The following is a 27,826-nucleotide window of genomic DNA, read 5'->3' on the forward strand; positions in this document are numbered from 1 at the left end:
TGTGATCCATATTTGAGACTCTCTAACAGAATGTATTTTTTCTACAAAATTTATTAATTTATACTACAAAATTAAATGTAAATGTCAGGACATGGCTGATATTTTAATCACTGTAGTAGGCTGTCACTCTTTTTCCAGGTCACTGCAGTCATGCTTGAAAAGTAAAAACAATAATTAAAGTGTATGCATGTCTTCCAGCTTGTCTCTGACTTCATATGCCTCTGTACTGTCACCGTTGGTGCAAAAAAAATAAAAAGTAGTTTGTTTTTTTTAAACCAAACTCACGTTCTTTTTGAGATGGAATTTTCTCAGCTGTAAATTAATGTTTCTGAATGCAATGCTACAAATATTCTGCAGCTATGGCTGAGGAGATAGAGCAGGTTGCCTATCACTTTGAAGGCTGGTGGTTCAACCTATAGTATGCATGTTGACCCAAATGCATTTATCAGTATGAGTGCGTGCAAATATTCAGTTAAAAGCACTGAGGCATAGAAAAAAGCACTTGTGTAAATAAGTGAACGAGGCCTGTAGTGACAAAACACTGAGTGGCTCAAACACAGTATGAAAGCATTATAGAAGCGTGAGTCTATTTACCTTTCTGATAACCGATTAACTGTGCTAGTAATTACAAACCCATGCTTCGGGTTCGTACCTGTCAAAATAAAACATCAATTCAAACAATTTTTCTTAACAAAAGAAGCAAATTAACCAAAAATAATAACAATAAAAATATTATTTGTTAAATAATCTTTGTTAAAACTCTGGAAAGAGAAACTTTAGTTGAGAATATTTTGACTAGTTATTTTTGTAGTTTTAATAACATGAGGTTTGGCTTCTGTGGTAAAACATTTATCTTGTTTCATATTCAGTAACCTCTTCCTGATTGTTCCTGGGCCATTTTGGAGTCGTTCTGGCACACTATGAAACATAAGCCCTGATGTGAGTACAGCAGATGTCTATGTAATCCACCTACAGGATGAGCTGAGCTGTCTGGGACTCAGGCCAGTGTAACCCACACAACCCTACCTCCTCAGAGGGCTGTAGAATTTTGTATTAAGTGCAACACGTAAAGAGGCAGTTTTTAACAGTTTTTAACCATCCATGACTAGAAAACAGGCAGGTCAACGAACTGTCACCATGGAAACAAGTTCATGCACAGCAAAATATCTGGGCACATGGACAAGGGAGACTGAAGGGTTGTAGCATTTAATTGCTGTGTGGGATTTTTCCAAATTTTGCTTTTTAAAGACACATTTAATTGCAAACTTAATTCCTCTCTTTGTGTATCACGCTACGTGCATTTTGATCAAGAACATTATTTGTTTTGCAAATTCAAATTTGCATTTCTCATTTACTTTTCTAAGCACTATTTTAATAAAAATTTTTATCATAATTATTTATTTTACTTGTTAGCAACTCAACGTTATCTGTTAAAAAAATAATTAAAAATTAATGAACTACTAACAAGCAGGAGGGGTGTTCTGTTGGTGAGTTATTCTTTTTTTTAACAATTTAATTTAAAGAATAAAAGAAACTGACAAAACGAGCACGAATAGTCATGACTACAAGAGCACATGCACAAAAATATAAGAATAGCAACCAAATTCTTTAAAAAATTAATTAAAGGTGCATGAATAAAGCAACCAATGAACTCTCACAGGCTTTAACTGCATGTGTGCGTGTATTTACGGCACTGTGGCATGTTGATTAACAGTAACCCATTGTTCAATATTATGTAATTTCCATGTGATGAACTCAATACGTCAGAAATAATAGAAAACTGTGTAGAAACAATGAGCAGATACACAGGGCTGTGAAGTGAAAAGGATGGAAGAAAAAGGAAATTATCTTGAAAATATGAAAGAGAACAAATAAAATTGAAGGGACAAAACAAAATGAGGGTAATGTTTAAAGAAAAGGCAGTGAATTAGAATTCAGCTGCTTTAGTAAATTGCCTAAAACTTAACCTAAAGTTAAATAGTTAAGTTTGTGACTACTTTAGTCTTTTAGAAAAATGACTTGTGAGATCTGAGGAGGTGAATGTTTACTTTTAGCTATAGGATACCAACATCTATATGATCTAGCCAATTTACAAATGGGTTTATACAATACATAACAGGTTAAAAAAAATCAAAAAATATTTCCAATTTTGCAGCGTTAGAACCTCCAGTGAGGAACTAAACACATGCAAACAACAGATTTGGAGCTTGAAACGAGTTTGATTTAAGAAATTGTTTGCTGAAATTCAGTGCAAAGAAGTGCATAAAATCTCCTTGTAACTGCTTAAATAATAGATAAACTTGAAAAAGTGCAACTGTAAACTATTCCAGTACTGCTCTATGTGTGGGGAAGTGTTTTAAGCCAATCGTACATCTTTTATAGAAAATTATAGGTGACCACGGCAACCTGCTAGGGACCAAAGCAATCTCAAAAGGTTTTTAGTGCAGCCCTGTATATTTCTTTTCAGTGAATTTCACTGCAAATCAACTGCCAGCAACCACTTTGCAGTTAGTTGGAGAATACACATTTTTCTCTTGTTGCCTTTGGTTGTCAATGAGTCACTCACTGGTCTCTAGGCTTGTGTCACTGTATCCTTAATTGGACACAGTTTTTTGGGGGGATATGTAAAGAAGCCAAAACAGTTAATCCATGACTAGAAATCAGGCAGATCAATGAACTGTCACCATGGAAACAAGTTAACAACATTTAGCCTTAAAACTACTCATCTGTGGGAACTCAGTAGGCACGACATGTATGGAAAACAGATTTAGCACCAGTGGATTTGATGACTCAGCATTACAAACAAGCCATTTGTGATAACACTAATTTCATCCATGCTACCCATGCTACAAAGGTGAACATTAATTGCAGAGTGATTCATCAGGGACTGGATTTTCCCCCAATCAACCTTTCTGCTGCTGATTAGTCTCCAAGGACGACCTGGGATTCATTAGTCAAAGTGAAACCTGCAGGTGCACGGTATTGTTTTTTCTGTACTGACCTCAAATCAAGTGCTGTGGTCGCACATGTCATTTCAGTATCATTAGCGATCTGACCACACACATTAGATTATATAAGATTTAATCATTTTGTACGTTTTTTTTTTTTGCAGTGGTTCCTCACATTCACTCCGTGTTACCTAGAATCTTTATTGTCTACCTTTCAGTTTAGGCAACTTTAATTCCTCATTTTAAAACTTAAAGGAAAACTAAAATCCTCTGAATACTAAAAATTGTAGATAGTTGAGGAGTCAGTTTTGCTTAGATCATGAGTCATTCACATCCAATACTCTGATTTGGTTCAAAGGTGAAGTTTACAGTAAGGAATGAAATGCCTGCAGTATCAGCTGGGTGAAAACTGGACCGACTGAAGAAGCACGTGATAACAGCAAATATTCCCAAAAGAGGACCAGATTGTTAGATTGATTCCTCATACTTATTTGGTGCCTAATCATTTAGCCATCCATTACTCCCAGCTGAGCTGTTTGTGTGGGAGTAACTGCAGAGTGCAGTTTGAAGGAGTGCAGAAAGGGCAGGCTGTTTCGAGCTCTGCAGCAGGGGAGCAGTCATGTTGCAGCTGATGTGCAGCGCTGCAGGAGAAATTATACGGCACAAAAAAGTATGTGCAGTATTTAATTGGCATGAATATGACCTGTGCTTCAGCTGCACCCAATGAGTCTCCAGATAAATGCACAGATGTCACATTGCTGTGTTGAACCAGAATGACTCACATGCATGGAGTGGACAGTTTGATGTTAGTGGTCTCATCAAGGAGCACTTTCGAAACAAAATGTAACAAATGGTAAAAGACAAATGATGTAATCAGTGAACTTTACTGACTCTTGTTGCAATTAAAGGAAAACTACACCTTGGGGTTTTTTTGTTTTGTTTTTTTCAGTCTGTCTTTTGGTTCTAGTATGTCCCTGTTGGTTAAATTTAAACAAATGGCTGGACATATAAAAATTAAAACCCCTGGTATAATTACCAGGAGCTAAATGCTAGCAAGTAAAGAGTAACACCTCGCTTGAGTGTACATGAGTAACCACACAGATGCTGAATGTCTTTAGTTTGCCAGTGCAGTAAGTGTTCTTTCTCTTCGGGTTTACTCTGTCAGCACCAATGAAATGAGAAATGAAGCACTCTTGTGTTTATTGTGTTTGGTCTCCGGCCTAATTTGGTGAAAGATGTTGCAAATAATATACAGCTGACAACATCAATATTGAATCCTATGAGAGGTTAAATCAAACCAGTGCCTCCAGGTATAGAAAGAAATGTGATACAGATGTTGTGGCACTACAGTACCTTTTTTTGGCCAAGTATATAATTCTTTTAGCACCTAAATCTGGCCTCACTCCTCCTGGATTTTGGCACAAAGAATAATATTCATAATGCAGCAAGCACTGAGTCCCTAGTTAAGAGAATGAAGCTCTGTTTACCTTTTGTTTTTACTTATCTCTGAGAAAATAGAGTATCACCAAAATTTGATGCACTGAGGCAAGGCTGTTCTCATTAGGCTCAGTATCCATGAGGAGCTGGCCCAGATAAACCTGCTCAGCAAGTCTTTCCCTGAAGAGTTGCAGTTACTGTGCTACATATGCAAAACCAAGCCAGCAAAGAACAGAACAAGCTCAGTGGTAGCAAGATTTCTGGTGCGCTGTTCAAAAAGCTGCCGTCCAATTAACCCCACAAACTACCTCGGTGTGAGAGTGCGTGTGTGCGTCTGCATACGTAAGTAAAGCAAGACTGTGAGTGTGAATGAAAGTGAGTTAGTGTTTGTAATAACTGAGGTTAGTCAAGAGTTACTGGGGGTCTAAGAGCATTACACACTTGACTGTGACTGATAAAGTGGACTTGGCATTATTGCCATACTAGTCCATAAGCAGCACGTACAGTTCAAAAGAAAGAACATTTGGCCAGACACATGCACACAGTCAAAAAACAGCAGAACTACCCTAACTTTAAGAATTAGACACCACTTGCGATGCATTCTTGCTAAAATGCTGCAAATCACATTATGGAGACTTGCTTTTAGAAGACAAAAGAAAGATGAGTACACATAAACTAAAGGGATTTTTGTCTGCACAATAAGAGTATTACATAAGGGAGATTATTGGGTTGTTGGCAGCAAATCACTCAACAGTGCAACTCAGAGTCCTTCTAGCATCTTTACTGAAAAATGCTAAAATACAAAGGTAACATGTAAATGCAATGTGAACATCAAACACAAGTCACACAATAAAGTTTCAGTGACGTAAATTATCTCTTTATAACACTTGACATTTACTGGTTTTGAACTAGTTGTACTTGTCGATGACCTTCAGTATTAATTTCTAATTTATCAAACAATTTATATATTTATTACACTGTCTACATACTGTGTTATGGTTTTATTTTTAATAGTTGCCTCTGGTTTTCTTCATTGTTTCATTTTCTGTGCATAATCAATGTCTAACTTTCAATTAAAGATTATGATTTAGGTCTTTTACGCAGCCTCTGAGTATCCCGATTTTGGGTCCTTTTATTGGGGTGCTATTGACAAAACACAGTGTTTAATTTAGTTTCTTTTAAAGCTCATCAGATGACAGCAAAGTGGAGCTGTCTGACCACAGCGCCACATTTGATAAAAAAAAAACAAACACAAAAAATCAGCACAAACACCTCATACCAGCTGCAAAGCACGGTGGTGGAGAGGTAATGATTTGGGCTTGTTTGGCTGCTAAAGGACCTGGACACCTTCCAGCCATTAAGTGGACCATGAACTACTCTGTATCCCAAAGTATTCTAGAGTCAGATGTGATGCTGTCTGTCTGGGAGCTAAACCTACGCAGGTCCAAATTGGGTCATGCAGCAGGACCATGATCCCAAGCAGAACAATAAACTCCTTTTGGACATGACTGTATGTGTGCTAAAAGAAGGTTAAATATACTATACTGCATTTTAGCACAAATATACTCCTTGCAATAGCTTCAATTTGAGGACTATGCACTTTTTATATCTGTTGAATTTGACAAAATCTGACAAATCTCTCCCAGTACTCCCAGTATTTAATGTTTCTTAGACTTTCTGATTGGCTTGCTTAGATTATTAGACACATAATACGGTATACGGTAAAAGGTATAGCATCAGGCATCACTTACTAGTTTAAAATCAACTTAGAACTCAAAGCAGCAGTGGAATTTTCCATTTTTACCCGTAGTTTCACATACAGCTTACAGTAATACAAAAATTTATAGTAACACAAAAAAGCAAAACTCACCTTGATCGAGAGACTTTGCAGGTGCCCAGCTTTTGAAGTAGTCATCCTGAGTGGAAACACAACAGAAGCGATTGGGTTATGAAAGAACTAAACATGTGAAGAGTGGACAGATTATTTTATTGAACAGAAAGTAAACAAACCAAATACTAAATGTCACTACTGAGAAATCCTGTTTCCATTCTTCTCTCTTTTTGTTCGTCTCTTTGTTGATTTCAATAGAAAATATGTATGGTATGAGCTTGTTCGGATAATAAAATAGGGACAAATGTAAATAGAAACTTGCAGCAGAAACACTCGAGCGTAAAGAAGGTTATATGCTCCAAAGAACAAACAAAGCAGCATAACATTTAACAGCCATTATGAATTAACACTGGTCAAATATGATTTTCATGACTCTATTTGAACAAGTCTTTGTTCACCACAGTTTTGTTTAGAGTTAAAGGGAAAGCTTCATGAACTGAACATATTCAAATAAAAAAATAACTGGCTGTTTTAATACTATTTGATACATTGGTTCAATTAAGAGCAGACTTCCTGCCTTGTTAGAGACATCTTCTGCTGTGTAGAGCAATTAAAGTAATAAGCCCACTGTGTAGAGTGATGACTTTGTTAGTGTCATGTAATGTGTTTTACGTAAGTAAAGAATAAACAAAGAATGGTCTGACATACAGATGAAAGGAAAAAGTGGTATAAGTGGTGTCATTTTGGAGTAGCTACTTATAGAAAAAGCAGCAGATTTGCATTTAAAACATCTGATCTGTTAAGCATAAACTGATATTTGTACTTGATTGAACTTTCGTGAACACTTTATGCTTTAACATACACGATAACGGCTTACAACACACTAAAACGATTGTGTTATTAGGGTTTTAAGGAAATTTTGGGTTGTTTTTATAATTGAAGGTATTTTTCAATTATTTAGATTTACCAACATTTTAGTTTATTATAACAGTTTTATTACCAAGACACCATGTGTGGGTACCTAAAGGAAGAGCTGTAGTTGACCCCTCCTGTCAGATTCAGTTTATATTTAATAATAAAGATAATAATATTACATAACGTACTAATACACACACATATATGCACGCAGAGGTGTGTAGTGGTGGTGTCTTCTAAATGATTTCCCTGGGTGAACCATATGTGTGTCAGCAGGAAGTGAGCCTGAGTCAGTGACATTTGTGAACCTGCTGGGTCTGAAAACTCTATCTCCTGTGCTATTGAGTTATAGGGAGAGCGAGGGAGAGCGAGAATATAAGAGTATAAAAGTGAGAGAGACTAAATTAGTATCAGTGATATGGAACAGTCCAGTGAAAATGGACAGTTGACCCACTCATACAGTCCTTGTTCTATAAATGACAACCGTCAAAATTTGAGCCAACGCAGAAGTTTGAAATCAGGAGATGAAACCTAATTAGCCTGTCCCTTAGGCGCTTACTTAAATCATGTCCTCACATCATTTTCTTTCATTTATTTTATGTCCACATCTCCTGCTCTGGTTCAGCATTATTAGTGTCTTCACCGTTGAGCAGCTTTCCCGTTCCTTGGATAGTGATACAACCTCAACCACACTGCCAGATGCTGTCTTTCCTCTCTAAACCAGACCAGTCATTCAGTCAGACATGCACAGATATGTCCAGGTTCTAAATAAAAAAAAAAACACTGCACACAATAAATAAATATAGGTACACAACCATGCACATGCATACTTGGATTTAACTTTCTTTTTGGATGCTACTTTTATGATTATTTTTTTTCAAAATAACTAGTAGTTTTTCTTTATTTATGGAACACGTAACTATGACCTTTGCCAACATTTTTGGGATGAACACAGACAGCCCACATAACCCAGCCTCAGTAATGCTCTGAAGCAAACTGCCAGAGAAGTCCGGTTAATTCAGTTTACTTCATTGAAGCATAGTAAGCTTGCTTGAGAGTGTGAAACCTACAAGCACAACAGCAGAATTTTAATATGCTGGACTATAACATACTATGCATGACTAGCCACCTAACCTGCTGTGCAATTAAATCAGCAACACCTATCCAGCAGTTTGTAAGTGCACTAAAACTTTACTAAAGAATTACAATGTGTTTCAAAATAATGACAGTTACAAAAACAATGACTCTACTTACCTCTGCTTCCTTTAGATGATTGCAGAGGACAGAAAGGAATAGAGGGGAGAGAGAAGAAAAGAAAGGTCAGTGATAATGGCACAGTATGCTATGTCTATCAGATGTATTACAACCCTGTATTACTCATTCTGAATACTGAGTTGAACTCTAGAGTTTCATTTAATACGAATCTGAAGGTGGTGGAATACCCAAGGACCCGCACACTTGCACCGGCGCTCGCAGCATTATGAGATAGCCTTATTTGATGTGGCATGTAATTTGAAACACATTGAGGCCAAATTGTACACGCAGCGTAACAGGGCAGCATAAGGGAAAGGAGAGAAGAAACAGAGAGGGAGAGGCACGGAAGTTGCGCAGAAGAAAGCATAGAATTATTTAACTGGGGGTCCTTTTTACAAATGCCAAAATGCCATATGAAAAAAAAGAGAAAAGGAGGGCATGTAAAATTTTCAGGGACAGAGACTAAACAAAAGGTTTACTGTTTTAATCTGGATCTAATCTGTAGATGAAAAATGTCCATTAACTAATTGATGCTGTAGCTAAATCCAGTCCCAACTGAGAGGAAAAACAGCTAAAGTGACATGCAAAAACAACATCATCATCATCAGCAGCAGCAGCAGCAGCAGCAGCAGCGTTGAAATGCAGTGAAATCTGTAAAAATCAGGGATGGTCCAAGAAATAACATGTAACCATCTCAGTATAACAATAATAGCTTCATAATTATATTCATGGGACACTGACTTTTAATAGGCTTTATGTAATCTCTATGGATGCTATCCTTTGGGTAAATGGGTGCAATCTTCTGGGATTTAAAAATAGACATATGATTCTTGGTGAATATGACAACGTTAAGACAGAAACAAGAGGGGTAAGTGGTCTGGTCAACAAACTAAGCCAAAGGCTAGATGGGTAGTCCTGTATTTTCTTTCTTTCACTAAACTCAATTTGGCCTGCTGTGGCGGGAACCGAACGCACAGAAGCAGACGACGAGCTGCTTGCTTTACTTTTGATTCTTCTAACAACATTTTTGAGTGGACTGAGACTTCTGGTCGGGGAAAAACATAAGAGGTAGTCAGTAGACTTAAGGGTCGGTACGCAAGCTGCTCTCTGACTAACAGCAGTTGTTGAGCAGCATAATAATGTATTATGATCAAATGAAGATTGCTTTCATGTTTTGTTGGCTGCCTGTGTTAACAATGCTGTTGAGGGGCTAGTTTTATCACAAGCAGAGCCCATTCTTGCTGGACATATCTTAATGCACTGAAACAGATGGTCAGCTAGATTAAATCCTTATAGACATTTAGTTCAGATGAACAAAAATTTTAAAAGAGATTGAAAAAGTTTATTTTTAAATCCCTTCTTTCTCCTAAGACAGGGATGTCCAAAAATAAGGACCAGGAGGGAGGGCATAGATTTTGGACTTTGCATCATTTACATCTTAACTTTTTTTTAATTAATAAACTTAATTTTAACATGTAACTTCACACATTTATTTCTTACAATTTAAGAGTTACAGTATAATTCTTTGATTTACTATAGGAGCATTTCTTTATCATGTATCATGCACTTTTTTTTTTTTACACATCTCAGGGATTAAATGTGTAGTTAAACATAAGTTAAACATCTTTACACTGGTCTGGCCCATTTAAGGTCGAAGTGGGCTGCATCTCGACCATGATGTAAAATGAGTTTGACATCCCTGCCCTAAGATCACTTAAAGTGGTCTGAAAACATAAAAAATGTAGTTATTTTGAATTTTCTTCAAATAATCCAGAAGCTAACTTGTCATCTGTAATAAATAACATTTAAAACCTGATTAAACTTCAAGACATTTTCTTATTTTTGTTAAAGTCACAGTATTTTCGCTTTTCTTACACCTGTGTACAAAAAAATCACACAAACATCATGATGGATTATAGCGCCTCTTTGCAATGGGTTATTTGCAGTCAGTAACACTAACGGTTTTCATTTGTTTTTCTTCAGCTTTGGTAGAATCACTATATTTGTTTTCTGTACCATCTACAATTTGGAACTCCTCTGTATTTTCTAGTGAGACAAATTTTACCTGTGACTAAAAAAAACCCAAAAAACAAGCAAAAGTTCACAACAGATAAGAGCGTTAACTGTATCCAACAGAGGACAGCAGCTGAGCTGCTGTTGCCTGAGAAGAGCCTCCACTGTTTTCTAGCTGGTGTCACTTAAGGTTCACAGTGTTGCTACTAGCTCTCTTATTATTCAGCTTCAGTCACAGTGATGACCTTTCCTTGCCCAAGACCCCCATTAATATTTTATTGTGCTCATCTCAAAAGCATTAACTGGCTGTTTAGCTCTCTGCGACACTGCCCCAATGTCATTCAAACCCTTTAAAGTGATTACAAGGACATAAAACTGTGTCGTTATTATCATATCGTCTTTGTTGGAGGTGATGGTGGAACTTTCAGGAGCGAGTCTCAGGAAAAAACCTGTTAACCATGTTGTGTCCAAACTTGTGAACACTGCAGAAGCTCTGACACACACATATACGCACACGCTCACACAAAATATCTGTGTAATTAAGTCTTTTTTGAGGTGTTCAATTAAAAATCAATTTAAAAATGTAGCATAACAGCTGTCACTGAAAATTGGATTCTTTTATTATACACCTGTTCATATTACAGTTTATTTACAACCTCTATTTTAATTATGGTTAACTGACTACATGTTTTTGTGCAAACACCTTCAAATTGCAGTGAGTAGTTTCATTAAGCTTAGGAGCTAGAGGATACATTAAAACGTAGCAGCAGTGTTTTAACTGTCTTCCCAGGGAAGGACAAGGGGCACCATGCCAATGAGGAAATGCAATGAATATAGTGAAAACAACAAATTAGGATATTGTAGGTAATACATTTATATGTATGACTGTGCTGTTTATTCTGGGTCTCATCTCTAAGTCAGATTTCAGTCAGGAATATGTTTTTTTTTGCATATATTACGTACTGAAAAAACATAGTTTCCAGTTCCTCATTTTGAATATACAGTACTAACAGGAGTACTTTGAGAAATCAAAGTGGCATATAAACACTTTAATGCATGAAAAGTGGGATATTTGTCAGTTAGCCACAGTGTAAATTGCTGCAGAACTGCAGTTTAACAGGTCTCTCAACAGGATTGTGGAGGCAAAAGAAATTCCCCTGGCAGTTCACCCCATCTGACCCTTGACTTAGAGGAGACTGTTAGGTATTCAAATGAAAAACATAATATTATGAAGGGGTCACAGCTAAAATGTACTGAGCTCTGCTGACTCTGCTATAAAATATTCAAGCTCAGTATGATACATGGTGCAACAGGAGAAACACAGTGAAGCAAAGACAATAAGACAATAATAACAACAATAAGAAATGGGATTGTGAACATGCTCATATAAAAGTTAAAGGCTGAGAATTGTTTCACCAGTGTGACACCAGATTTTTATTCTCATTCTTTCTCAATGTCATTTCTATTTTATTAGTTATTGTACAATCATGAAGTAATTGTGGGCTGCTGACTTCTTTTGTATTGCCATGGTACCTCAATGTTTATTCTACACGAGGATGTCACATTCATTTACAATCAAATTGGGCTGTATGCACCCCAATTTGATCCATACAATCTGACTAAGTATAGCCATTGCATAGCAACCTAGAAAACCTTTTTTTTTATTTAAGTATACTTTATGAAAGTCTTCATATTCAATAAAACCACATTGCTGCAAAAGCAATCCGTCTTTTACGCTCGACATATACTGTTTAACTACTTTTAGACAGTCTGACATTATCAATCAATTGAACTTGGACTACGAGCAGACAGTAGATATAAAACAGAATGCCTCAAGCACCAAAAATCTTGCTCTTCGTCTACAGAATCGATATATGTACAGTGCTGTGAAAAAGTATATACCCCCTTCCTTATTACTTTTTCACCTTTTTACGTTGGGCAATTACTTTTTCACAGATGGCCTGCTAGGTTTGGGTTTTTTTCCTCTTAATAAATTAAAATCACGGTTTAAAAACTCAATTTTGTATTTACTTGGGTTATATTTTTGTAATAATAAAATTAGTCTGATCACCTGAAACATGTAAGAGCAACAAATATGGAAAAAACTGATGAAATCTGGTCGGAGGCAAATACTTTTTCACAACACTGTATATGAAGATGCAACTTAAAACACAAAGACACAAAGTGCAAAAACTGACTAAATAAATAAAAGCTGTCTTTTCGTTTGTTAGGCTCTGACAGATTATCCAGTGAGCCAGACTGAATCCTTTGGTGAGCCAGTTGTAAAGCGCCCTGTAGGCTATCAGTGTGGGGGGAACTATTAAAGCTACAAAAACAGTGCTTTTGGTCTGCTTCTAAGAAAGATCTGAAATAATCTTTCACTGTTACGATGACCTCACAGTCAGTCTAGTAGGACTTCACCAGGTCAGCTCATTTTCTTTTTCTCAGTTTAATGTGATGTGCCTGATATTATCTGATAGGAGGTTCCTTAGGAAATCTGTGACAAGAAAAGGGACAGAAGGAACCAAAGCGGGAATGGTTTCAGCCCGATTAGCTTCTCTCAGCAGAAGTAACCTTCTCTGAAAAGTGTGTGTTTTGTGTGAGTGTGTATGTGTGTGTATATGCCTATTCTCACAAGTGAGTAATAGTGAATTTGTGCAAACACTCACATTAACATTAAAATGGGCAATGCCAAGCCTGGAGTGCTGACTGAAGATGTCATAATCAGGGGATGAGGATGCAAATCTGGCCTCTCAGTGGAAACTAAACAGCATTAAAATTTTACTGTGTACTTTATGCATTTTATTCATGGCTCTGGAACCTTGCCGAATTCCCATCCTCCCACCCTCATCTTTTTCCCCATAGTCTCTAATTCTCCCCCTCCTCATCTTCCTTTCCGTCTCCACCAAGTCTCTGCTCTTTTCCTTAGGCAACATTATACTTAGAGACAAGGACTGATCTGGGATCTGATCAGTGCCTTGTGAAGCTGATATATGAGCTTTGTGAACAGATAGCACAGAGCAGCGAGTGGATTTCAGGGATACACTGCGTCAGATTACTGTACTGCAGGAATGAAGAATGCTCAATAGAGGCAGCAGATTTGCTTTACATAAATTTTAGATACTACATGCTCACATTTGGAAAAGCAACACATTGATTTAGAGTGAGAAGCTGAGCAACCGATAAGCCTGTTCACACAGTGAAATCTTGCAGTTATTAGAACAAAAGTACAGGGAGTGCAGAATTATTAGGCAAATGAGAATTTTGTCCACATCATCCTCTTCATGCATGTTGTCTCACTCCAAGCTGTATAGGCTCAAAAGCCTACTACCAATTAAGCATATAAGGTGATGTGCATCTCTGTAATGAGAAGGGGTGTGGTCTAATGACATCAACACCCTATATCAGGTGTGCATAATTATTAGGCAACGTCCTTTCCTTTGGCAAAATGGGTCAAAAGAAGGACTTGACAGGCTCAGAAAAGTCAAAAATAGTGACATATCTTGCAGAGGGATGCAGCAGTCTCAAAATTGCAAAGCTTCTGAAGCGTGATCATCGAACAATCAAGCGTTTCATTCAAAATAGTCAACAGGGTCGCAAGAAGCGTGTGGAAAAACCAAGGCGCAAAATAACTGCCCATGAACTGAGAAAAGTCAAGCATGCAGCTGCCAAGATGCCACTTGCCACCAGTTTGGCCATATTTCAGAGCTGCAACATCACTGGAGTGCCCAAAAGCACAAGGTGTGCAATACTCAGAGACATGGCCAAGGTAAGAAAGGCTGAAAGACGACCACCACTGAACAAGACACACAAGCTGAAACGTCAAGACTGGGCCAAGAAATATCTCAAGACTGATTTTTCTAAGGTTTTATGGACTGATGAAATGAGAGTGAGTCTTGATGGGCCAGATGGATGGGCCTGTGGCTGGATTGGTAAAGGGCAGAGAGCTCCAGTCCGGCTCAGACGCCAGCAAGGTGGAGGTGGAGTACTGGTTTGGGCTGGTATCATCAAAGATGAGCTTGTGGGGCCTTTTCGGGTTGAGGATGGAGTCAAGATCAACTCCCAGTCCTACTGCCAGTTTCTGGAAGACACCTTCTTCAAGCAGTGGTACAGGAAGAAGTCTGCATCCTTCAAGAAAAACATGATTTTCATGCAGGACAATGCTCCATCACACGCGTCCAAGTACTCCACAGCGCGGCTGGCAAGAAAGGGTATAAAAGAAGAAAAACTAATGACATGGCCACCTTGTTCACCTGATCTGAACCCCATTGAGAACCTGTGGTCCATCATCAAATGTGAGATTTACAAGGAGGGAAAACAGTACACCTCTCTGAACAGTGTCTGGGAGGCTGTGGTTGCTGCTGCACGCAATGTTGATGGTGAACAGATCAAAACACTGACAGAATCCATGGATGGCAGGCTTTTGAGTGTCCTTGCAAAGAAAGGTGGCTATATTGGTCGCTGATTTGTTTTTGTTTTGTTTTTGAATGTCAGAAATGTATATTTGTGAATGTGGAGATGTCCCAAGGTTCCATCTTGGGACCCCCTCTGTTTAACATCTACATGCTCCCACTGGCACAGATTATAAAGAACAACAAAATAAACTATCACAGCTATGCAGATGACACACAAATATATATCACAATGTCACCAGGAGACCGAGGCCCTGTACAGGCTCTTGGTAAATGCATTGAGGAAATTAATGACTGGTTGTGCCACAATTTTCTCCAACTAAACAAAAACAAAACTGAGGTAATAGTCTTTGGCGCCAAAGAAAAACGATTACAGGTCACCAGAGAACTTCAATCTATACATCTAAAAACCACAAACCAGGCGAGAAATTTGGGTGTAGTGATGGATGCAGACCTAAACTTAGAAAAACACATTAAGACAATAACAAAATCAGCTTACTATCACCTCAAGAATATTTCTAGGATAAAAGATCTGATGTCTCAACAGGACCTGGAAAAACTAGTCCATGCATTCATTTTTAGTAGGCTTGATTACTGTAACAGCATCTTTACAGGTCTACCTAAGAAATCAGTCAGACAACTACAGCTCATTCAGAACTCTGCTGCTCGAGTCCTCACTAAGACCAAAAAAGTGGACCACATCAGTCCAGCTCTGAGGTCTTTACACTGGCTGCCTGTCCGTCAGAGGATAGACTTTTAAAGTTCTGATGCTGGCCTATAAAGCTCTGAATGGTTTAGGACCAAAATACATCAGTGACCTCCTGACCCAGTATGAACCATCCAGATCCCTCAGGTCATCTGGATCCGGTCTTTTATCAGTTCCCAGAGTCAGAACCAGACACGGAGAAGCTGCATTCAGCTTTTATGCTCCTTATATCTAGAACAAACTCCCAGAAAGCCTCAGATAAGCTGAAACACTCAGTTTATTTAAATCCAGGTTTGTTTGTTTGTTTGTTTGTTTGTTTGTTTGTTAAGTGGGATTAGAGCTCTGGGTAGCTCCCCAGCTGGGTCTAGACTAGGTCTAGAGAGTATTTTAAATTCAGGGAATTTAAAATAGAAAGTAGCTCGTCCACAGAAGGACTGGTAGCTCCCCTTACGATAAGGGTTCAGATCGCGCGAACAGGTGTGAAATGTGTGTGTTTAGTTAGTTTGTTTGTTTGCTTGTTTTAATCAATTTTAAATCATGCTTTTTATTTGTTTTTGTTTCTAATGTCTCTGTAAAGCACTTTGAATCACCTTGTTGTTGAATTGTGCTATACAAATAAATTTGCCTTGCCTTGCCTTATATTGGTTTCACTGGTAAAAATAAATAATTGAAATGGGTATATATTTGTTTTTTGTCAAGTTGCCTAATAATTATGCACAGTAATAGTCACCTGCACACACAGATATCCCCCTAAAATAGCTAAAACTAAAAACAAACTAAAAACTACTTCCAAAAACATTCAGCTTTGATATTAATGAGTTTTTTGGGTTCAATGAGAACATGGTTGTTCAATAATAAAATTATTCCTCAAAAATACAACTTGCCTAATAATTCTGCACTCCCTGTATTTAACATTTCAATCAAGTCAAACCATTTTACAATTCTCCAAACTATACAAATGTATCAACAAAAGATATTAACAAATTAAAAAAAACCCTAATCTCTGCATTTAAAATGTTAAATGACCTTCCATTAACAATTTATATCACCTCAAGTGGATTTAAAGCCATACAACTGAAAATAAAATGATTATAAGGGCTTATGAAGCCTTCTGGGTCATTATCACAACAGTGATGAATTAATATGAAAACTAATTAGCTGTAACACACTTAACAAACTACTTGGATTAAAAGTTTTAAAATGGAGCCCAACCAATACAAGCATTTTAGTGACATGAGCAAATTCTAAACTGAATGCACCACTACTTATGCCGCAGGATGGGTTATTATGAACACATTTAGGTACGTTTTGCAACTTATTTGTAGCTGGGACAGCTAGCAAGAGACTGTGTGCTGGCTGGAGCACTGTTAGTGCTCTGTTCAAAATATAAATTTGAGAATTCAAAGAGATTAATCAAAAAGAGACTGTCTTGATCATACAAGTTTGACTACAGTTTAACCTTTTTTAGACTCCATATCGATATTTTCAGCAGGGCAGCAAAGTGAGAAGGTCGTGGGTTTTTAAATCCAGCCTGGGGCCCTTCTGTGTGGTGTTTGCATGAAATTGACCATAACCGTGAATGTTGTCTGTCTCTATGTGTTAGGTCTGCAACAGATAGTCTGTTTCAGCTCGGTTGGGTTCTATCCCCCACCTGACCCCTATAGCAATGACGAACTGGATGAGCAAAGGAAAATCAAAGGATAAATAGATTTTAGCACGTTATGAAGCACATTATATACCTTCTCAAAATTTCTGACAAAGCTTGTTAAATAGGTTTTTTTCTTAACAGGCAATAGTAGCCTCCACAAGTGAGAGCCCTTGTTTGCATATCCATTCAACCCTTATTTCTTCGTAATGGAGCTATGAAATGGACGATGTGAGAAAATGAAGATATAATCAGGAGAAGAGGAACAAAAAGCTGTACTGGGAAAATTGAGGATTTAAAGCACATGCAGGAAGAGAAAATATGAAGGCAATTATGAGATGCTTTGCAGGAGGAGAGCAGGAGAGGAAGCAGAATAGTCGACGAGGACTAAAGAAGAAAGACGACGAGACGAGAAATGGACAGACAGGGAAGAGGGAAAAGGTTTGGAGCACAGAGTGAGAAGGCAACGCAGTGAGAGGCAAAAAAGAAAGAGGAGAACAGAAGAAGAACAGAGAGGAGGGTTTGCTTTCCTGAAGCAAAGGTCCACCGGAGTCGATCCACTATTTGAGTCTCTAGCCTTAAGATTGACAGGCAGCATCTCATTCATATGAACACATGGATAACACTGAATATTACATGTGCTGCTCAGAAGATGATGGAGGAGGATACCCCACATGCACACACACGCACACACATAGACGCACACACATAGACGCACACACACACCTTATTGGAAGGTAGTCAGCCTTTACTGCCTCTCTTTCTCTCTCACTCCCTGTTTTGCACCCACGTGCGCACACACAACTCATCTAAAATAAACATGGCTTCATCATTAGAACAATGATTTCTGTCCAGCCTGTAAAATTATGTAAGACCTGACCTACCAGTGATAACATGTGCATTCACAGCCAGTCCAGCTCCTCTAAACTGAGACAAACAACTTCTTTTCTCTCTGCATGCTTCCCTTCCCTTCTCCCTTTGGCTTTCTATTTTTACAGCTTCCCTCATTCATCAACTCTCTTCCTCTCTGCTCTTGTGCTATTTTTTTATACTGCTGAGCACTATCCCCTTCAGATCCAGAAACTGAACAATATGGCTGGAAGCCGACATCAAAAATCTGCTTCCTCTTCATTCTGTCCTTTCTTTTCACGTTAATGAGAGGAAAACCTCACTGAGGAGTGTGTTATTCAAAATATCTTGCCATCTTCTCTGCAGATTTATCTCCTCCTCCAACAGTTCCCCCCCCAAAGAAAAAGCTTCATTCCATTTTCTCCCCATATTTTCTTTCAGTTTCAGGATATTGAACATGAAAAGGATTCAATTATGATAGAAGAAGTGGAAAATGGAAAGAGAGGAGTCAATTTAACAAAAAAAGCATTGAGCACTGAGTAGAGTGAGAAGAATAAGAGGACAACTAGTTTGAAGTAACAACAAAAAAAAAAAGGCAAAAGACGGATGATGGAGCCCTGTGGAAGAGCACTCTTTGCATATACCTGCTGACAGCAACCAGACCAGAGTGACAAGCACAGAACACAGTGGCAGGAAGGATGATTGTTGAGAGAAAAAGGGTTGCTTTGGATGTAGGAAAATAACTGTCTATTAGGAAACAAAAAACGACCACACATAAAAACAAAAAAATCTTTGAAAAATGTTCTTCTGTATGTACGCTCGCACTCACTTTAAAAACGTGCACATTCATAAATCCAAAATGTATCCTATTTGATGCCAAAAAAGTTGAAACAAATTTGATCTGAGGATATGCTAAAGGCTGTAACTGCATTCTCTGTCAGAACGAGTTTGTACAAAATGTTGTTGAAACTAATCAGAGAGCAGAAACAGTTTTAGCTGCACCCGAAGGCCTCACTCGAAGGCAGGGAGAAAAAAATCTGAGAGTAGCTGTTCATAAATGGGGAATAGAGCTGCACATTTTCTAACAGTCTTTCCTCGCAGTGATTATTATTGCTGTTTACACCTAGTATCAGATTCTATTTATGTGATATTCTCACTGTAGTTCTGGTAGACTCAGTATTTTGAATATTTAGGCTTGCGTTAAATAGTAGAACTGAGCTATTTTCCTGCTATGACTGTAAAAAGATAATGGGAGGAATGTAACATAAGTCCAGCTGGAGCTGGAGCGCCTTTATCTCTTGCTATTTAGCATTGTCATGCAAAATTAGATCAATTCAATAAGGAGAGATCATTTTGAAGAATTGAACATGATTTGTTCAGATAGCGAAATTAATCAATATATTTGGCGATTAGACTCTGATGACCCGTCATGGCAGAACAGAATCCCAGCAGTAATACGATTTAGGACAGGACCCCCTGGAGTCTAGACGCTGGTGCTAGTGAAGATGGATACTGAGGCTTGGATGGAGCTTCGAATGACTTGGGTGAATCAGGGGTGGGGAGGAGGTGGGTTGCATGAATGAGAGTCTGAAAGGGAGAATGGTGGAGAGCATAGATTTAAACCACATGGGGCAGAGGCTGATTGGCTCAAAGAAGGGAGGCAAGAAGATGATTGGATGTCAGTATTGAGTTTGACAGCGTGGGAAAGTGGAAGGGATGAAAGAACGGGCTAACAGGCGAGCACCCAGACAGCAGGCAGCACAGATCCTTATTAATTTAAACATAAGCTTCGTTTGGCTCAAACGCCACCTTCTTGTCATTTTTGTGTCTTTCACACAAAAAAATGTCCCATCTTGTAGAGAAGATGAGTTAAATTCAGCAATTCATTTTCCTTATTGATTATTTTGTGATACTCGTAGCTAGGATAGGCTCCAGCCTCTTTACGACCCTGAACTGGATAAGTGGCAGAAAAATTAATGGTTAGATGGATAGAATCCACAATTTTGTATTGTTTCTCTTCAAAATCTAAAAGTTTTAAAAACTGCCATAATTTCCTTGTGGTGATGTATTTGTTTGTATACAATGTTTAGAATATAAAATGGAATAAAGGAGCTGTTCTGAGATTTGACAAAGAGGAATGAGCAAGACATTTTTCACCACTAAATCTCTTTAGCAATAATCGTTTAATTTCATTTCAGTGCTGTTTGATATTATATTTTTTCAGTCGTGTCTACTTATGTCTGGTACAGCATGTGCCAACTTTGAAAGCTTTGTGAAGAAAAAACGGGTATTCGTGCGTCCCCATCACTAAGTTTGTAAGAGGACAAACAAGTGACTGCCCAAAAAATTGTAAAATTGGCAGTCAGTAAGTGACAAAGATAAAAGGAAAAAGGCTGAGCATGAGTTTTGTGTTAAACACAATGACAGAGGAGTCTAAATGAATTTGCTGTGACTCAGAGATTTTCTCCACATGCCTAGCTAAGTGTCATGCCATGAACTGTTTCCATGTCACAGCAGCCAGCATGTAAACCACAGGCATCGAGGTCGACATAGATCTAGGTTGGTCTAAGTGGAGGGGAGATACAAGCTAGTGGACACAGTTCAATAAATAATAAATAAGACAGCATGTTAGTAAATTAGCCTGACACTACCACAGATCTGCCGTCCTTCATTTTCAGAGGAAGCAGGCAACACAGAAGCATTAAGGGACTTGTTGTTTCAACAAGCCAGCGAGTATGTCAGAACAGATTGTTTTCAGTGAAGGTCAGAGGTGCACAGATCGATAGGCTGGTGACCAAAATCTTTAATTTTTCCCTCATAGATCGTGTAAGCTCTTAACTTTAGTGCTTACAAAGAAAGGAAAACACAATTGGCAAGTCAGGCTTTTGAAAAACTGAATTGCAATCGGTCCCTAACTTGTGTGGTTCTTTGATTTTTCTTATCTATGAAGTGAGCTCCACTAGTGAGCGTACAGCCATAAGCTAGATGATGATGATGAATTACTTCCTCTGCCGCGGTCTGCCATGCTTCCATAACCTCTTCTTGGTGTGAAAAAACAAAGCAGTAGCTGTATTTTTCTTCAGCTGCTGGATGAAATTCTCTTAACACTTTGCTGTGATCGTTTCGGTTTAATCTCTCAGTGTTTTACAGACTGATAGGGAAGACAGCAGAGCAATGCTCGCTCTTATTTGGTTTCTACTAGAAAGCTTCAATTTGTAACATTAGCGTGAGACTGTTGTAATAAAAAGCCATAGTGGCAGTAACTGAAGCCATACATTTGCACTGATGGGCTTCGAAAAGGTTCCAAAGTAAAAGATTCAAAAGGTTACAGCTGTCATAATGAAGTGATATGGCAACTCTGTTTTTCACTCTCAAAGAGAGCTAGTGCCATAAAGGGAGATCTATTCAGTCTCACAGCGAAAATGTGTAAAAAAAAATCGAGGAAATTATGCAAAGAAAAAATGACCATGATAGGAGGCTTACATCTGTGTGTCTTGGGCATTTCATGTTCGAGCTCAGGTTCACACGCAGCATTCAAATACGCTGATTCAAATTCAGTCAGCTAACTTCATGTACAAAATTATCCAATCTTTTTTAAACACCATCCCATCTGACAGAATCCCTCAGCTCCTGATGGTATCCCACAGTGATAGCGCAGCAGTGGCATAGGGCCAAGTGTTAAGCCAATCATACACAAACCCTCTTATCTGTCTGCTCCACTGAGGAAACAAGGGAAGAGTTCAGGAGGAGGGAGAGATAAATGCCCTTTCTTTACTCCAAGTACATTACTCTGCTCTGTTTAATCCTTTTCTCTTCTTCCTCAGTTCTACTCTGTAAGTTTGCAGAGTTTCCTCCTCCCTTAAGATGTTCGAGCAGTACCGAACCAGTCAGAGGATCGCTGTGCTCATCTTCTACTTTCATTCGTTCCCCATCTTTTTCTCATTTGCCTTCATTCTGACACTTGCTGTCTTTTTTACTGTTTTATACTGTGTGTTCACAGAGTAAACGGCAGGAGAATGTTCAAAGGAAGCTCATGGGAAGGAGCACTTACATCTCACTGCGTGCGACTGTTTATGTGTACGTCTTTGTGCAGATACTCACCTGTCTCTGAGGCTTTGCCAAACTAAACGCAAGTCAAATAGCCTACATGCAGACAAAGCCTCCACGCACGGCCCCAGACAAATTCCCACAATGTTTTGAAGTTTGCTGCATGGGAACAGAAAATATCTGTTGGTTCAGCACTTTGTTAAAATAATAAAAACTGCAATATTTACCCTTTGGGTTTTCCTAAGGGCCAGCCAAATTATTTTTACAGTAAACACTGCATAGGCACTTTTAAATAAGAATTATTAATGCTATACATCCCCCACTTTAACAGTCAAAGCACAAGGGTTGTGGGTTTTTTTAGGGCTTATGTGGATTTCATGAACACAAAGTCTGATACTTTTGCAGCATGAACAAAAATCTTGTTGTTAATGCTGAATATAAATATGCAAGGCAGATTTTTGTACACAAAGTAGTAGTGGAAGGGCACATAGTATTTTTCTCAGTATATAACTGAGCTCTTTGGTCTGCAAAACACATTTCACAGAGCCCTAAACTATGCCACAATGCATTTTGTTTAATTCTTCAAATTTCAAAGACCAATTTACTATAACTAAGCCTTTTATCACTATGGTCACAATAAAAACAAAACATAAAACAAGCTTCATTTGTGCATTTAAATTTTAAAATATTGCCAGACAGTTTGTTCTGTTCAAGTAAATACCATTCCCACTAAAGTTCCCACTGACATTTTTACTAAATACCACATTCATCATATTTATCACAGCTGAGTGCGTCCTGTACAGGAAACAACACTGCACTGAGCCAAAACACGGGACACTCCTCTTTACCAATAGATTTCTTATCTGTGCAGAATGTTTTTAAAACAGCACTGCTGCTGCTCGAGGTAAGGAAGATGGGGTTCAAGCAGGACAGCACTTTGGAAAACTATTGCACTCCTTTGCTTTTATATTAAAACACAACAGAAAAAAACAGCAGTGTGCCTTATGTCTGATCAAAGTTAGCAGTAAAGAATACCAGGACTACTCACTGACACCCCCACCATCTCACACAACACAGCTCTACGACTCCCAGCAGCCAGGAGCTAATTTCACACAGTCTCACGGGAACTGAAAAGGCTTACTCAGGAACAGAATCAGTGAGGGAAACAAAGAGAGAAGAGGAAAAGGTGCTGATGTAGGAAAATGAGAAGGAGAACGGATTGGAAAGGGGAATGCAGGATAAAAACCACGGAAAAGGTTGAGCGGAGAAGAGCGGCGCGGGGAGAGATGAAGCAAACACAGTAGCAGATTTAAGATGTTGTTGCAGATAACGGCAACTTGAGGTTTGCTCGAGCTGACAGACGTCTTTATCTCAATAAGCGCGTTCCTTCAAAACGAAAGCTTGCACAAACAATGCACTCGATCCTTTCATATTTGAGGATAAATACATCACTTATTGTTCTGTCAACACTTTCGAAGGCTCCTTTCCATCATGTTTTTTGTTAGAGTACTGCTTAGTTTGTGAAAACAGAGTTTAGTTCTTTAGATTATACCGGTGTGTTGGGCATTGCTTAAAATCTGGTATACAGTAAGAGCACCTCAAAAATAATGACACACAATCTACAGCTTACTGCCAAAGCTAACAAAATACCAGTGAATGTAACTGTTATTAAACTTAAGCATTTATTATTGATTAGTTGATTGGTATAATCAAATAATCAATAATGTCCCTATCCCTGTGACTGCAGGTAAGACAAAACAAGTGTTTCCAAATACATCATGATGGAGTCTAATAAATAGTAGTAACTATTTTTCATGATTACGCCACGTTTATGGACTAACAACTGATTAATTAATTAAAGTTACTTTGTTTGAAAAACATATCAGACCATCACCCACTGTAAGGTTTATGTCACAGCTCCCCTAAATTAACTGTATTTTTAATTACTAAAAGCACTTTTTATATTCCTGTAATGATTACGCCACCAATATGTACAAACTTTTTAATCAGAATCATTTTTTGAATGCTGATATATTATCATTGTTGTTTTCCTTGAATTGTATTTATTTATTTATTTTACAAAAAAGCTGAATAAATAAATAAAAAGCAAATCATTAGTTTTTTAATTAAGGTTCCATTTCTGACTTAGTCTAGTGTGACGGCTCAATTGTGGGTATAAAAATGGGAATTCAGTTTAAGGAGGTCAGAAAGTTTTAGTTTTTGAGAGTCTTGCATCTTCTTGTTTTTATGTGTTTTTAAGTAGTCCAATATGGTAATGTAATAAATTTGTTATGCATTGTATATGTTAATTCTACCTCTGAAATGAACATAACATACGATTAGGCGAGTGATACTAGAAACTGCAGCAGTTTTACACTGAACAAAGGCGTGAGATGCACTTTCATAAAAGCAGCAGAAGAATATTTCAATTCTGGAGTCATTCGTTTCATTTCAACTGGAGTAAACATTTAACAATAGAGAGATATTTAACCACTGCGGTTACTTGACATTAATGTTTTTTCTTTAAATGAATGTTCAGCCCATGATCACTTCATACCTTCCAATTTGCTCCTGGTGCTGCTAGTGACACTGTATTTTTGCTATACTGACGAGTACCCATGGAGACAGGAAAAGACGGGAGCTAACAATGGGATAGTCAAGACTCCTCTGCAGTGATAGGCTCAAATTTTACCAACATCATATTTAATAGAAGCAGGAAGGACAACTAAAATCATATTTGCAAACAGGAAGGTATGATGTGTGGGCTGAACATCACATACATATCATGTATTAGTGATGCACCAAGAACAGCACACCGATTACTTTTGATATCAAACCTGTAGTGTTGACCAAAATGCTGAATGAAAATCCAAGAGACAGTGTAAACTGTCAGATGTGATTTTAAAAACATGGATGCATGGAGAGGAAGGGCATCTGAGGTCAAAAAATGAAGCCAAGGAAACAGGGTAAGAACACCAAAACCAAAGAAAAGGAGGCAGAGTGGAATAATAATGACATCAAAAGGAACCACAACATCACCAGGTCAATTAATTCAAAATTAAACCACAAATATTATAACTGCGCAAAGACACAAATAAAAATGAAATTGAACCTTGGAACCAACATGCGAAATCTGAACAAATCCCAAAAAACTCAAAGTCAAAAACCCAGGATCACGGCAGTACCTACAGCAGCTGTGGGCACACTATGGTGGCACACTATACCACATAATGACATTCAGCAATTTAAAAATGTTTTTGTTCAAAAATTCCTAATTTGACTAAAAAAAAAAAAGAAATCAAAGATAAACAATTATTAATCCAACTGAAGTACAGCTACATCAGTGAAGTTCTTCTGTCTGCAAGTCCTTCACAGAGTGATTCAGCTAACAGCCATGTCTCTGGACACTGGGAAGAAGCCACTGTGATCTTCCACACATTTGAGCAGGAGGTTCAGACAAACTTGCTGTAACAGTGCTAACAATTACGGCACTGTGCCGCCCATATTCCGGTATTTAGTTTTGATGTTTTTAAAATTATTAGCAGACATTCTTATATTTAAACAGCAGCAAGCTTGCGAAAACATTTTGCCAAGTGCACCAACCCACTGTACAGAACACAATGCTACCCCTTGTTTTTATTTAATTAAAAAAATACAGGTTCCTACCATTAGTTGGAGAAAAACGAGATGACTGGTCTTTCTCTAGATTTACTGTGACAGTTATTTTGCATATTGGAACAGTGTGTACAGGACTAACCATTGTCTTCTTAGAAAGGAGGACGCTATTATGTGAATTCTCTCTGCGAACAAACAACACGTCCCTAACAAGACCACATGGGGATTGGTCCTTCCACCTGGACGATCTGTGCACTGACTGACGTTCTCACACCTCTGCAGGAGTGATATAATAATCCTCCTAAAATTATGATATTCTGTCAGACCCCAAATGATGCACAACTGTATTGGGTAGGGACATATTACTGTAACTCCAATCAGACGAACATCTGAGACGACATATAGGAAAGTCTTTATTCTGACGTAACAAAAGTAAAATCAGATTTAATGAGCCCTCCTGGGAGAAGTGTTCTCTTTCAGCTTTCACCATTTGATGGAAGACTAATTTTCATTTTATAGGTAAGACAAGGGTTTTCAGCTGTAAATTCATGTGCAAAACAAACATGACACATTCAGTGTATCCAGTCCCCTTAATAGCTGCAATTGTTCAGGAGGATCAGCTCCTACCAAATCCTAAAACACTTTTTATTTCCCTCTAAATACTTAACTTAAATAACTTAAAAGCACTCATACTGCTAAACTCACTACAAAATGTGTCACATTAACCATCTCGTTCTTGACGCTGATGCATATGTCAGCAGAAAACAGTGCTAGCTTGCAAGCACTCACCAAGGTTTGGAGATCAATCACCTTTCTCCTGTGCACCAGGCTGTTTATGTCACTCCATCTCTGAGGCACATGCTAAATTTACACCAGTGTCCTATTGCTGTTGTTTCCTTTTGGGGCAACTGGGACCTGTTTCATGCAAGTTGCAACATGCAAAAAGAGATCTTTTTCTCTCCTGTTAATTTGGTACTTTTAAGCCATTAAAAGAAAAATCACATGTGACTCACGCATGACCATGGGAGAGGATTTTGGAATTTGTCAATTTGCAACTATCGGAAGGAAACAATTGTTAAAGGCTCCATTTGCAGTCTATGTGGAGCCTAATTAGTGCAAACTAATCACAATCTTAAGAGATGCTCACTGTTGTTAGAACACAAGTCTACAAACCCAGTTTTACCTTGAGCCGTCATCTGAATCCACTGGACCTGCTGTTAACACCACTACAGGAAATCAGCCTTTTGCTACCAGCTAAATCAAGATTTGTTCACTTGCCATGCTAAATACTGAGGATACAGAAATCCCTGAATGTTGGCTTTTCTTTTTAAAATCTGTGTTATGCAAATCGAAGCTTAGTGACCAGTTTGGTGATTGGTTCTTTGAAGGGCACCTTCTCATGTGACTGGTTCCTTCCGGATGGCATATGAAAGATTTAAGTAACAGAAATGTGGTGTCTGTGTTTACTCTTTAATGAACACAGTCGTGCTCTAAAGGTTTGCAACTGCACTGTTGTATTTCAGAAATTAATAACTGTGTTGTCATTGATGTATTCCAAAGGAAGTAGCTATGCTCTCTCCAGCTGGCAGGTTAATAACTGCCCAGTACTCTAATCTGAAAATTCATGTCGCAATTCTTCAGCCATTTGCAATGTTAATTATACCGAATTTTACATGCCCTTTAAAATGGCAAACTTACTAGCATGACTCAAACATCTTATTTCACTCTCTCTCTTCTCAGTTCTGAACCACAATATGAGTGTAGTCGCTCGTCTTTGAGCCGGGCTCCAGAGGAGGTGCTTTTACACGCGCTATCAACTTGAATCTTACCAGCTGCTCCCTGGAAAACCTCATATTTCAACATGTGGCAGCAAAGAAGTTCAGTGGCTTATTCTCCATTTTATATCCACTTAGATCGGCCAAGGCAGCCTTAATGCTTCTATTAAAATCCTTCTTTCTCACTGTGTAATTACAAGATCAGTATAATTAGAGTGAAAACATGAGAGTCATGCTTAAGATACTGAGATGATAGCGAGGCTTGAAGAAATCCCCTCGCTTAAAGCAGTGACTCCTCAGAGGAAACCTGAGCGGATCTTTACATTCATATGCTTAATGCTCTTTGCAATTGCTCTGGCTGAGAATGGTGGAAAGAACA

At 38.1% G+C, this 27,826-nt stretch overlaps 1 protein-coding gene across 2 annotated transcripts in view; it reads right to left on the reverse strand.

Annotated features, from left to right (window-relative positions):
* The window catches only part of spock1 (SPARC (osteonectin), cwcv and kazal like domains proteoglycan 1), a 112,526-nt gene that overhangs the window by 44,865 nt on the left and 39,835 nt on the right, over nucleotides 1-27,826 (reverse strand). For both annotated transcript variants that reach the window (XM_080288424.1, XM_080288423.1), the window contains exon 3: nucleotides 6,256-6,301. In XM_080288424.1, the coding sequence (XP_080144550.1) occupies nucleotides 6,256-6,301 (46 nt within the window). The remainder of the gene's footprint in view (nucleotides 1-6,255; nucleotides 6,302-27,826) is intronic.

The sequence above is a fragment of the Astatotilapia calliptera genome, chromosome 2 (assembly GCF_964374335.1).
Source record: "Astatotilapia calliptera chromosome 2, fAstCal68.1, whole genome shotgun sequence".
Taxonomy (NCBI): Eukaryota; Metazoa; Chordata; class Actinopteri; order Cichliformes; family Cichlidae; genus Astatotilapia; species Astatotilapia calliptera.